Genomic DNA, 14,015 nt, shown 5'->3' on the forward strand with positions numbered 1-14,015 from the left:
TCCCTCTGGAATATGTAGGGGTGGGTCGTATGCCCACCTCCCTTGTTCTCTGTAAAGCGCATTGTGTTGCCTCTGGGTATGAAATGCGCTATACAAATAAAGCTTTGATTGATTGATCTAGTCTTCTTTATATAATTGTTGCTTTTGTTTCGTTTTTCTTGCTCTTCTCTCGTATGCTGTGCGTTATACATGCTGTAGGTCATACATAAAAATAGAGTGTATCTTTGATGCTGTAAGTCCTACATGTTTAGATGGAGTGTATCTTTGATGGAGTGTTTATTTTTATTTTTATTTAAGATATCTAGACTTGATGTAAACTAGCTTATTGCCTTGCCGGTCCCAAGTGGGAATCATTGCACATTAGTAGATTGGATCGGCTTTTCTGTCATTGATTATTGCCTGTTGGATGTGTTTTTTCTGTCACTTTGTATGCGTGTCTTCATGGGGCGGCTGTAGCTCAGTTGGTAGAGTGGGTCGTTCAGTGATCGAAGGGTCAGTGGTTCAAATCCCAGCTCTGACTGTCCACATGTCAAAGTGTCACCTAACCCCAAATTGCTCCCAATGAGCAGGTTAGCACCTTGCATGGCAGCTACCGCCATTGGTGTGTGAGTGTGTGTGTGAATGGGTGAATGAGAGGTCATTGTAAAGCGCTTTGAGTGGCGCTAAGGTGGAAAAGCGCTATATAAGTGCAGTTTATTTACTCACTGTAGAGGTCAGGCATTCACTCCTGCTCTGTGTAGTGCATATGTCTTTATGTCTGGATGTCTGCTGTTGTCTTTCTATGCTGTGTGTCTGTGCTGTTGTGGTTGCTTGTCATTGTCCTTTAACTTGATTTTTCTTTCTCAGACCCCTTTCCCCCCTCCCTCAAGAAGCTTGTGCTTTTTGCCGCCATCACTGTAAATAAGAATGTGTTCTTAATGATTTGCCTGGTTCAATAAAGGTTAAATAAATGAAAAATAAAATTCAGGCCCACCACTCTCTTGCTATATGCCACACATGCACTAGCATGTATTATGAAATATGATGCTATGTTCATAAAATTGCAAACTGCCATTATAAATACATACAACAAATAAGATAATTGTAATTCTGTGTTAAATGTGAAATTTGATGATTGAACACCGTCATGTTCTATGAGCAAAAAAATAAAAAAGGAACTGAATGCTCAATAGATGTTTCACCCGGGCTGATTTGGAGGTTGGACCAGGAAGTACACCCACCATTTCTCGCTGTGTCCTTGTTAGCTAGCCGCAGTAGCAGAACAAATGTTTACATGGAAATATGAATTTAGTTTAGATTAATCTGAATTAATAACAGTCAAGTGTTCATCCCTGGTTGGTAAGAGCACCATGTTACGCGTCGGGAGCAGAGTTACCTGGTAAGTTTGTTGAATAAGCTAACTAGCCCACTATGCTAACATGCTAGCATGCTATCACAACCCATTTGACAGCTAGGAGATGAGGTTTGCTGCTTCATAAACTATCTATCTATCTATCTATCTATCTATCTATCTATCTATCTATCTATCTATCTATCTGTCTGTCTGTCTGTCTGTCTGTCTGTCTATCTATCTATCTATCTATCTATCTATCTCTCTCTCTCTCTCTCTCTCTCTCTCTCTCTCTCTCTCTCTCTCTCTCTCTCTCTCTCTCTCTCTCTCTCTCTCTCTCTCTCTCTCTCTCTCTCTCTCTATCATAACTATAATAAATATCACGACCTAGCCACAACAGTGACTGTTTAGAAACCCTATAGTTAACAATTTAGACACATTTTAAATGTGTTTAGTGAGTAATTACACCTTGACATGTCAGCTGTCTGGTGCAAAGCTTTACCTGGCCTGCAATCCTGTATCCACACATTTGACAGTTGTGTATTTATATGTAATATAATATATTCCACCCTCCTGCCAGGGACTGCGGGTGGAAATTAGCTCTTTAGCTATAACCTTGTACAGTGCATCTCTCCCTATTTTATAGGGTAAATGTCTACTGTACATTGTCCCTGTCTTAAAAATAAATAAAATCAATCAATAAAATCAATCAATAATAAGATTTCTGGCCATTGCAGATGTGTAATGGCTTCTTCAAAGTGTCTGCCAGTGTGCTTAGGTTTGGTAAGGGTTAGGATAAGGATAACATTGAGAATAGACTCCATCATACCTTACAACTGGTTTAAGACAACTGGTTTAAGACAACTATACGGCCATTTACAAAAAAAGCTATTTCAGGAGGACTGTAAATCAGTTCTAGTGACTCTTTATAAGGACATTGTACTCCCAAAATTAATTTAAACCTCACAACCTCTTTGGAAAAGTAGAGCAAGAAGAGAAAGAGTGTGAAGGATGAACAGCCATTGTTGTGCATTACAATCAATTTCAGCTTCAGAGGGCATCAGCCATATTCCTTCATATCCTGACAAGTTCCCAAGTCCTGTCTGATGATGAGAAACATGTCTATAACATGATGCTGCCACCATAATGCTTCCCAGTGGGGATGGGGTTTTGGGGTCATGTGTCTTGGGGTCATGTGTAGGCTACTGTGTTGTATTTGGGGGATTGCACCCTCTTTGTCCCCACCAGATGAAATTGAAAAAGCCTTTAGGAGGCATTCACATCAAGAATCCAGCCAAATTATTGTCTCCAGGTCATCATCGTTATGCTGATCTTGCCGGTCTCTCTTTAACCCCTGACTGACCCCTGACTGACCCCTGTATTCTCTCGTCCTCAGCTTGGCCTGTAGGAACCTGGTCTCCACCAACATGGGGGTGAGGTTCCGCATGCCGCTGCAGAAGCTGCACCCCCTGTCCCGCGCCATCCACCACCGGTACTCGGCCGACGCCCACCCCCAGCCCCCCCCGCACCGCGCCGCGGCCCGCAGCTTCACCTCCATGTCCCGGCTGCCGGTGCGGCCCCCCAGGCCCTCCCCGGGGTCCGGGGGCGGCGGCGGCGGCTACCAGCAGCGCCGTGGCTTCTGGGCGGCCCGCCTGGCGGCTCGGCTGCTCAAGCTCAGATACATCCTGCTGGGCTCGGCTGTGGGAGGCGGCTACACCGCCAAGAAGGTGAGCTACAACTAGGGCTGGGTATCGATTCCATTCCCATTCACAAAGTTCAGAATCGATTATCACGATTCGATTCGATTCAATATCGATTCGGTTAGTGTTACTAAAACCTGTTTTTTTAGCTGTAACCTTAATTACATGACTGCCAAGTTATGCAACACATCAATACTAGGGCATAATAGGGTATCGATACTGATTTCCAAAAATGAATGAATGAATGAATCATTGAATGAAGTAATGAACTATTCATTCCTTCATTTATTAATTCATTCATTAAATAAAAGATTGATTTTGGGATTCATGAATCGATTCTGAATGATACAGGCCTTGCCTAATACTTGCACAAAAAAATGCTAAAACTGACGTAAATGTGGGGTCACAATTCATGAAGCCAAAACATGCATCACGTCGTTCATGATGAGGGTTATGAGTAGATTTCAGGACAGATGGAACCGATGCTGTGCAAACAGTCAGTGTACAACGTGCAGTAAAATCTGCTCCAGAGTACTTTTATCACAACATTATTTCTAGATAAAAGAAGAAGAATTTTGCATTTGTTTTTGGACAGAAGACCCCCCCTCTTCCGACGTAGTCTACATGTGTATGAGGACGTTGTTGTTGATGTTCTGTTTGATCTGTCCTCGCAGACCTATGAGGAGTGGAAGGACATGCTGCCTGATCTTAGTGAATACAGCTGGGTGGTTCCTGACTTCGTCTGGGAGCTGAGTGAACACATTGACCTCGGTAGGTGTTCCCCTAGCCCTGCTGCTCCCATATAGCGAATACATGGACCGTGTTAGTGTGAAACCACTTTTCTGAATGAATATATGGACTGTGTTAGTGTGAACCCACTTTTCTGAATGAATATATGGACTGTGTTAGTGTGAACCCACTTTTCTGAATGAATATATGGACTGCGTCGGACCGGACCAGCGCTGTGAACTCTAGGCTTTATTGGCAGTTGAAAAAAGTTGAACTTTTTGAGCTAGAGCACAGACTGTAAACGGCTGTTCTGATGACGACAGCGGTCGTTTTTTTGGCAAAACCACAGAGATGGCGAACGTTAGCACTAGCTAACATTAGCTAGCTATCTTAACCAGGCTAGTTAATCTGCAGTCTGCAAAAACACGGCACTCGCTGCTAACGTAGCTGTAAAACGTTGGTAGCCTGGCCAGCTCTAAACTCCAGCTCTAGTGCGCTCTACTCAGCTGTGAGCTTGGCGCGGTTCAGCTACATGCAGCTCGTTGGTGGACACACCCTTACACAGCCTTCCCTGTTCCCTCATTTAATTTCCTTGTACCTACAGATAAACTGGCCAAAGCCCTTCCAGAGCTCGAGGAGATAGTCAAGCTGCTCCCTGACATGGACAAGATAGGAGAGAACTTCACCTTCCTGAGGAGCCTGCTGTCCACCGGTGGGTGCGCCCGTTAGCAGGTCCACATCCGTCTTGTGTGTGGTGTTGTGCTGTGCTGTAGATGGCCGAGATCCTTTTATCTTCCATCACGATCGGATCGTCCTGCCGTTAAATACCGAGGAGCTGCAAAGGCAGTGCTTATGTATGTATGTCAGCTTCAAAGAACGACGTCACTCAGCTGGACACGCTAACGGCCCGTTAACTCTGTCTCAATCTGCTGTGTGCTGCCGTTTATTTGATTTAATTAGCGTTATTTAACCAGATAGGTTAGTTAGGAGCTTACTGTATTTGGCCTGATGGCCTGGCTAGAGGTAAATGACCTGAAAATTTTGTATATAACAGATAACATTGCTGTCATGGCCGATAACCGATATTTACTGATGTAGATATGATCTGTATAAAAATAGGTTTCTAAAATAATAATAATAATGAGTTTATGTGGCAAGAATGTATTCAATACACTGACATGAATCATATGAAGTGAAACAACTTCAATGAAACATCGCCATTGTCAACCAGTCACAGTTCATGTCCATGTTATTTGATGGCGTTAAGTGAAGAAATATTTCCTTTTTGTGGTTGTGCCGCTACACACACACACACACACAGACACACACAGATACACACATCTCCAATTCCAAGGGGGGTGGAGGGGGTGGGGGTAGGTCACCATTTTGAATGAAGCAACCACCTGGCCTAGGCTGTTGGGGAACCCCCTCGGAAACATCACATGAACGGGGGGGGGGGGGTAGGGGGGCCCTCTGGACCAACTTGTAGGCAAATAATCTACAGTTCATCAACGAACTCCCTAAAACTCCTATCCCTAAGCCCCCCCCCCCCCCAGCCCAACCCAACCCACCCACCACCAAAGAATTAAGTATTAACATGAATAAATAATAATGGCTACAAAAAGAAAGAACATTGTCCTGGTAAAAAGTCCCAAATATAATGTCAAGAAGTAGTAGGGAAGTTACCCCACTTGAATAATACAGAAGTGACGTGAACTTGGAGCTGGTTTCCTCTCGCAGGTCAGCAGCCATGTTGTCGTGCTGAAACATGACTCTGTGGCATCAATAGTAGCCTGATGATGGAACTATAGCTAACTTGTTACGCAAGGGGCGCGCAATTCATTTAATCAATCATCTTCATTTTAATTTGACTACTAACAAAAACTATTGGTAACAGTTGTATAAAAGCAATAAGGCATCAGGGTGGCGTATTGCTGTTATAACACGATAAGAAAGTAAGTTGGCTAAACCGCCCTTATTAGTGTAATAATAAAGATATACCACCCCTTGTCGTGCCTGGTGGTTATTGGCTGATCAGTGCCTAATGTGTAGCCAATAGCTGACTCTGGACTTGACTACTGCAATGACCAGTCCTGCATTGACCAAGCTTACAGGCCATCTCTCAGTAGCCATGTGACTGTGACCCTTCATGTATCCAACAGTGACCTTTCTTCCATCCCTCGGCTTCAGTCTTTTTGATTTGTTTTTGTTTTCTCTCTCCCCCCCCCCCCCCCATCCCCACCCCCCACCTCCACATCCTCCGCAGGTTTGAGTGTGGGTAATGAGGCCAATGGAGCTTCTGGTCTGCGTCTGTTGTTAGGTGTGTAAATTGCACCACGTACCTCCTCTCATCTGCACCCTGACATCAGAGCTTGTGACCCAGGTCGAACCCACGACATCGGGCTGTAAAATAGGGTAGTGTCCACCCGGCATTACTTTACAATCCACTACTGGCTTCTAGTTCCACCGATCTTGTATTCTGTCCAGTCACTGTCACCATTGTAGCCAAAGAGACAAATGATTTGATTTGGCCTTTTGATTAGTCAGAGGTGTTATGTTGAAGACGTGTGCATTGGAGTGGGGCTGCTAACAACTATTTTAATAATCAATATGTCTGTTGATTATTAGTTAGATTAATCGATTATTAGTTAGATTAATCGATTAAAAAAGCCTATGTTGTTGTTTGAATATGCTTTAACTTGAAGTGCATGCGTATACGTCATGGATCTTTCTCACAAGAAATGCATGAAAACATCTAAAAACACAAACCTCCACGTATAAAAATACATAGCCTCACATATAAAAATACATACCCTCACATATAAAAATACATAGCTCCACATATAAAAACACACAGCCCCACACACTGTATAAAATACATAGCCTCACATATAAAAATACATACCCTCACATATAAAAACACATAGCCTCACATATAAAAATACATACCCTCACATATAAAAATACATATCCCCACATATAAAAATACAAAGCCTCACATATAAAAATACATATCCCCACATATAAAAATACATACCCCACATATAAAAACACATAGCCTCACATATAAAAATACATAGCCTCACATATAAAAATACATACCCCACATATAAAAACACATATCCTCACATATAAAAATACATAGCCCCCACATATACAAATACATAGCCTCACATATAAAAATACATAGCTCCACATATAAAAACACATACCCCCACATATAAAAACACATAGCCCCACATATAAAAACACATACCCCCACATATAAAAATACATATCCCCACATATAAAAATACATACCCCCACATATAAAAACACATATCCCCACATATAAAAATACATACCCCCACATATAAAAATACATACCCTCACATATAAAAATACATATCCCCACATATAAAAATACATACCCCCACATATAAAAATACATATCCCCACATATAAAAATACATACCCTCACATATAAAAATACATACCCCCAGATATAAAAATACATATCCCCACATATAAAAATACATAGCCCCACATATAAAAACACATAGCCCCACATATAAAAATACATACCCCCAGATATAAAAACACATAGCCTCACATATACAAATTGTGTTCAACAGTGTTCAATTATCATGCTTTCAATTCCATTGGTTCGTTGTTGCAGCCCTACTATGGATTATTAAATTTTGATTTAAATTGGAACAAAAATGTGTCTAGCGATGAACATGATTTTTTTTTTTATCACCCAATTGGATTCATTTATGATCAAACTGAACTGGAGGTACATTGAATTATGAGACTGCTTTTATCTTCTTTTCCCACGGTGCTCCTAACAGCAGATTGTGTGTTCGGTTTACCCCTAACATTCACTGTCCTTCTGTAGATATCTTTTTTGGTTTGCCATGGTCTCTCCTGCTCGTGTGTGTTCTCCCCCTCTGACTTCCCTCCTCACCTCTCTCTCACGGCCTCCTCGCCCCCCCCCCCCTATTCACTAGCACCTTCTCATCTTTGGGGACCCTAATCTCTGGCCTCGATTGCTCATACTTTCCAGTTGCAGATGCTGTTCAAATGTTTGGAAAATTGTCTCTCAGGAATTGCAGAAATAACCCTAGGTGCTAACAGGCTATCAGCTCCTGGCTGTGTCATTGTGCCGGTCATCGTCTGGCCTGTCATTAGCTCAGTGAAAGATGGTCCTTTCATGACAATCTCCAGGCCAGTGCATGGTTACTGTGCCTAGCACATGCCGAAGCTATGCCCTATACAGCTTTCTATATGGGCCAGTGCCCTGGATGGGCACAAGCATAGTAAGCAAGCACATATCGAATTAAACTGAATTATACATGAATCAAATGAAACTGAATCAATAATATCCATTGTTTTAAGACCAAACTTTTCCAAACCTTTGAGTTTCAGTCACAGGGTTTATAAAGCGGGTTGTGCACTTCTATTAGAGGCCTGAGGCCTTCGTTTCTATTAGAGGCCTGAGGCCTTCGTTTCTATTAGAGGCCTGAGGCCTTCGTTTCTATTAGAGGCCTGGGGCCTTCGTGTCTCTCAGGCATGTGAATACTTCTGAATGCCGTTATTGATTTACGCCGTTATGAACGAGTGAATGAATAAGCTCAGCAGCCAGTAAGCGATGCTGTGTGTAGTGTGTGTAGTGTGTGTAGTGTGGTGCTGATCACAGCGTGTTGTGTAGTGTGTGTAGTGTGTGTAGTGTGGTGCTGATCACAGCGTGTTGTGTTGTGTGTCCTCTACGGTAGAGACCCCCGGCGAGCCCCCCCTGAACGCCACGGACACCCCGGCCAGCGGCCCCGCCCCCACGGAGAACCCCGACAAGCAGTTCAAGAAGGCAAGTGTTCAGCGCCCCGACGCTTCCCGAGTCCCGCCGCTCTGCGCCTTAACCCGCCTCAGTCCAGCGCCCCCTGCTGGTCGAGCTCGCTTCATTAACACAGGACACCAACTGAAATTCTGAAAGAGATTTAAATCAAAGAAGTTAAGAAACTAAAAGTTATGATTTAGATGTTATTGATTGAATTTCAAGTTATTCTTTTACCCATTTGAATGTGGAATCACCGTTCTGTCCACCAGCATATACATCAGAAGGTTCATATTGTATGTATGAATGCTTAAATGGATGGATACTATGTGAGACTGAAGTGTATGCATTTTAATTATCTTTTCATATTGACTGTATTTACCTTTTGCATACTGACTAGCACAAAAAAGAAAACCAAAGACGTAACAATATAAAACTAAGGTACACACCTCAGAAGTAGACAAAAGTCCAACATGGGGGAAAACGTGTGGACAAAAGTCCAACATGGGGGAAAACGTGTGGACATGTGATTATTTTGCCATTGCTTTCCCCTTCTCTGGTATCCTTTCCAAGAGGACGCCAGGAGAGAACAGGAGAGAACAACGCTCTGCTTTAGCTTCTGTACCGTGACTCACCTCTGACACATCAACCTCTGTCACATTTCCCATCATCCTCTCTTTCTGTTCTCTCTGTCACCGAGAGGCGCTTCGCTTTTGCCTTTCTGTTAAATGGAGTAGTCCCTTTTTCTGTTGTCTGGACATTGTTTAAATGTAGAGTTTGTTGTCAGTGTATTGAAGCATACAATTATCCTTGAGAAAAATCCAGAACATTTTTATACATGGTTGAAAAGCTTAGGATCTACTCTAATCAATACTTCCGAGAATGCTGGAGCTGGACCACCCCTCCACCGACTTTGATCAGAAACCATCTGGTCGTTTTTGCGTTATCCTGCCAGCAAACAAACAAACAAACCAAGAAATGGCTCGCGACCTGCTCCCAAATGTCATGGGTTCTAAGATGGCTGACGCTACATCCTTCCACACAGTTTCCTGAAAATCGCTGCAGTAGTTTTTTCGTAACCCTGCGGACAGATGGACTCTGATACACTCGAACCATATAGCGTGAATCTCACCGTAGTGTGAGAGGGGTATGTCGTCACACACCCCTGGTACATTCAAAACTCTATCCTATATATTTTATGGAGAGTAGGTTTAGCTACAGTAATTGGGAATACAGGCATTATTATTGTATTTTATGCATATTATATTTTATATAAGATCTATGAACTGCTCAGAAACGATCTGTAATGAAATACAATGCCTGTAAGAGCATGATTATTGATTTAAGTTAGGATTTTGCTTGGGTTTTAAGTTAGGATTTTTCTTGGGTTTTAAGTTAGGATTTAGCTTGGGTTTTAAGTAAGGATTTAGCTTGGGTTTTAAGTTAGGATTTTGCTAGGGTTTTAAGTAAGGATTTAGCTTGGGTTTTAAGTTAGGATTTAGCTTGGGTTTTAAGTTAGGATTTTGCTAGGGTTTTAAGTTAGGATTTTTCTTAGGTTTTAAGTTAGGATTTTTCTTGGGTTTTAAGTTAGGATTTTGCTTGGGTTTGCGATGGTACGACTTCACTGTAGGAAGCCATAACAGATGCTTATTATGGATGAGGGCGCACAAAGAGAAGGGAATCTTCCCAGCATGCCGCTGGGCTGAGAGACACCATCGCTGGTATCAGTAGTGGTCTTACCTGCAGTCAGACCTCTGGACTAGTAAAGTCTAGAGTCTCCCCTTCTGACCCAGAGAGAGACCAACTTTGTTAGGTGCCGTTGAATGGTGACCTTAGAGACATGGAATGACTGTGGGCGTAGACTGTTTGTAGGCTGTGTGTAGGTGATTCCCTGGCCCCGCCCACAGCTGGTTTGTTGTTGTTGTTGACAGCTTGTTGCCCCTGCCTCTCTCTCACATCCCTCCCAGGGTTTGCTGGGCGAGCTCATTCTCATTCAGCAGCAGATCCAGCACCATGAGGAGGAGGTACGGCGGGCTGCTGCGGCCAATAGCGCGCCGCCGCCGCGGCCCCCGCCAGACCCCGCCCCCAGCCCGCCGCCGCCGCCTCCGCCACCTCCACCTCCTCCTCCGAGCCCGCCTCCGCGCCAGAGCCCGCTCCCGAACGCCTCCGCCCCGAACCCCAGCCCCCCTCAGCCCAAACGCAAGGTGAAGGTCCACCCTTGCCCCCACCGCCAACACCCCTACCCAGGCCTCAGTAAGGGCTTCATAGACCGTAGACTAGACCTGTACTATAGACCCTCAGTAAGGGCCCCCAGACCGTAGACTAGACCTGTACTATAGACCCTCAGTAAGGGCCTCCCAGACCGTAGACTAGACCTGTACTATAGACCCTCAGTAAGGGCCTCAGACTGTAGACTAGACCTGTACTATAGACCCTCAGTAAGGGCCTCATAGACCGTAGACTAGACCTGTACTATAGACCCTCAGTAAGGGCCTCATAGACCGTAGACTAGACCTGTACTATAGACCCTCAGTAAGGGCCCCCAGACCGTAGACTAGACCTGTACTATAGACCCTCAGTAAGGGCCCCCAGACCGTAGACTAGACCTGTACTATAGACCCTCAGTAGGGCCCCCAGACCGCAGACTAGACCTGTACTACAGACCCTCAGTAAGGGCCCCCAGACCGTAGACTAGACCTGTACTATAGACCCTCAGTAGGGCCCCCAGACCGTAGACTAGACCTGTACTATAGACCCTCAGTAAGGGCCCCCAGACCGTAGACTAGACCTGTACTATAGACCCTCAGTAAGGGCCCCCAGACCGTAGACTAGACCTGTACTATAGACCCTCAGTAAGGGCCCCCAGACCGCAGACTAGACCTGTACTATAGACCCTCAGTAAGGGCCTCAGACCGTAGGCTAGACCTGTACTAGAGACCCTCAGTAAGGGCCTCAGACCGTAGACTAGACCTGTACTAGAGACCCTCAGTAAGGGCCTCAGACCGTAGACTAGACCTGTACTATAGACCCTCAGTAAGGGCCCCCAGACCGTAGGCTAGACCTGTACTATAGACCCTCAGTAAGGGCCCCCAGACCGTAGACTAGACCTGTACTATAGACCCTCAGTAAGGGCCCCCAGACCGTAGACTAGACCTGTACTATAGACCCTCAGTAAGGGCCCCCAGACCGTAGACTAGACCTGTACTATAGACCCTCAGTAAGGGCCTCACAGACCGTAGACTAGACCTGTACTATAGACCCTCAGTAGGGGCCCCCAGGCCGTAGACTAGACCTGTACTATAGACCCTCAGTAAGGGCCCCACAGACTGTAGACTAGACCTGTACTATAGACCCTCAGTAAGGGCCCCCAGACCATAGGCTAGACCTGTACTATAGACCCTCAGTAAGGGCCCCCAGACCATAGGCTAGACCTGTACTAAGCACCTCAGTAAGGGCCCCACAGACCTAGACTAGACCTGTACTTTAGCACCTTAGTAAGGGCCCCACAGACTATAGCCTAGACCTGTACTGTAGACCCTACCCAACCCCCCCCCCCCCCCCTAGAAAGGACCTGCCTGCCAAGCAAATGCACACTTTTTCTTTGATGAGGTGTTGATAACATTGGTGAATGGAATCACTTTTTTTTTTTCATTTTAGAGGTATTTCTTATTGTACTAAAGAAGACTTGGGATGAGGTCTTTTCATATGAGTGAGTCAGTGAGTGGGTCAGGCTGTGCTGTGACTCGTGACTGAGTTATCCCGCGGTTCTCCGACCGCAAACCGCTTGACTACCATTAAAAATGCTCCTATAAGCGACACCGACCAACAACACTGCATGGAGTGGAGTGGCACCAAACATTACATCAACCAGAGAGTCAAAGCTGAGAAATCAGAAACATCAGGTTAGGGACACTGTCAAGCATTGCAAACAGGAATAGTCCACCAGCTAGCACTTTAGCATCTTGTCTCTGTGTTAGTGTGTACTCTGTGTTGTGTGTGTGTGTGTGTGTGTGTGTGTGTTTAATTTCCTGTCCACTCTTGCCAATCCCATCCGCTCACTAGTGCACCTTCTCTCTCTAACTCTGTCCTGTCTCCCTCGCTGTAAATGCATCACAGGTATGGATCTTATATTCGGGGGGGGTTGATTGCCTGATCATGGGGAATCATGCTGTAATGAGCTTGACAACCGCCATTATTTCTTGATGATTGACTAAATTCGTCTATCTTTTCCAGGTCTTGGTTTTGATATTGTGCCTGTGTGATTTTAAAGGTACCCAATGTAGTTTTTGACCACTAGTATGCGCTCTAGAGCAAATTTGAGAAGGTGGTCCCCGAAAATCGCGTACTACGTCATTGCGTCAATACGCGGAGCACATAATAGTGACGTTTCACACATCTTTGTTGTTTTTAAAACATTAGCTAAATACAATTTTGCAAAGAAATTAAAAGGTAGGAACGACATTCAAGTGATTCAACATGTTTATTAGACTACATGGAACCATATAATCGAGGAATTTCAAAAATAAACAAATAACGGATTGTTTTGATTCACGTTTCGTTGGGTACCTTTAAGCCCTACGAACGAATGAACGAACGAATGCCTTCGTCCTGGGATCCGAGCTCTCCTTGTTTGTGCGAATGTTTTGGCGTTTGAGCGTGTTTTGGGATGGTTCAGAAACGGGGGGCGATGGGGGAGGAGCCCAGAGAGAGACGCGACACACAGAGTTAACATACCGCATGACTGTTCTCTCCCTCTCCCCCGTATGTCTCTCTGAACCCAGTCCTCCGACAGAGAGAAGATAGACCAGCTCCAAGAGGATCTGCTCAGAACTCAGGTTTGGAACCATGTTAAATATGCTGCCCCTTCTGATTGGAACGCCCTCCAAGAGGACTTAAAACTCCCTGACCTGATCTCACACGACGCCTTTAAGGAAATCCTAAAGGATCTGGAGATTGAAAGTAGTGGGACGTCTCTGTCCCTAAACTCCTATACTGCCTACGCACTCCTGAAACCTTCTATTCATGTTTTATTGTTGTTCTGTACGTATGAAACCTGGTTGGTTGTGTTTTTATTGTGTGCTGCCCTCTTGGCCAGGTCACTCTTGAAAAAGAGATTTCCTTTAATCTCAGAGAGTTTTATCTGGTTAAATAAAGGTTCAATAATAAAATAAAGTAGGCTAGGTTAGGACTGGACTAGGACTGGACTAGGACTGGACTAGGACTGGACTAGGACTGGTTAGGACTGAACTAGGACTGGTTAGGACTGAACTAGGACTGAACTAGGACTGAACTAGGACTGGACTAGGACTGGACTAGGACTGGACTAGGACTGGACTAGGACGGGTTAGGACTGGACTAGGACGGGTTAGGACTGGACTAGGACTGGACTAGGACTGGACTAGGACTGGTTAGGACTGGACTAGGACTGGTTAGGACTGGACTAGGA

At 44.7% G+C, this 14,015-nt stretch overlaps 1 protein-coding gene across 1 annotated transcript in view; it reads left to right on the plus strand.

The window, feature by feature from the left end:
* Positions 1 to 1,233: 1,233 nt before the first annotated feature.
* Positions 1,234 to 14,015, plus strand: part of opa1 (OPA1 mitochondrial dynamin like GTPase) — a gene marked incomplete at its 3' end in the record, with an annotated part of 30,634 nt that continues 17,852 nt past the window's right edge. The window contains exons 1-8 of the mRNA XM_084459142.1: positions 1,234 to 1,378; positions 2,727 to 3,057; positions 3,705 to 3,801; positions 4,364 to 4,471; positions 6,026 to 6,079; positions 8,514 to 8,602; positions 10,525 to 10,773; positions 13,351 to 13,404. Coding sequence (XP_084315268.1) covers positions 1,350 to 1,378; positions 2,727 to 3,057; positions 3,705 to 3,801; positions 4,364 to 4,471; positions 6,026 to 6,079; positions 8,514 to 8,602; positions 10,525 to 10,773; positions 13,351 to 13,404 — 1,011 coding nt within the window. The 5' untranslated portion in view covers positions 1,234 to 1,349. The remainder of the gene's footprint in view (positions 1,379 to 2,726; positions 3,058 to 3,704; positions 3,802 to 4,363; positions 4,472 to 6,025; positions 6,080 to 8,513; positions 8,603 to 10,524; positions 10,774 to 13,350; positions 13,405 to 14,015) is intronic.

The sequence above is a fragment of the Borostomias antarcticus genome (assembly GCF_949987555.1).
Source record: "Borostomias antarcticus genome assembly, chromosome: 26".
NCBI classification, from domain to species: Eukaryota; Metazoa; Chordata; class Actinopteri; order Stomiiformes; family Stomiidae; genus Borostomias; species Borostomias antarcticus.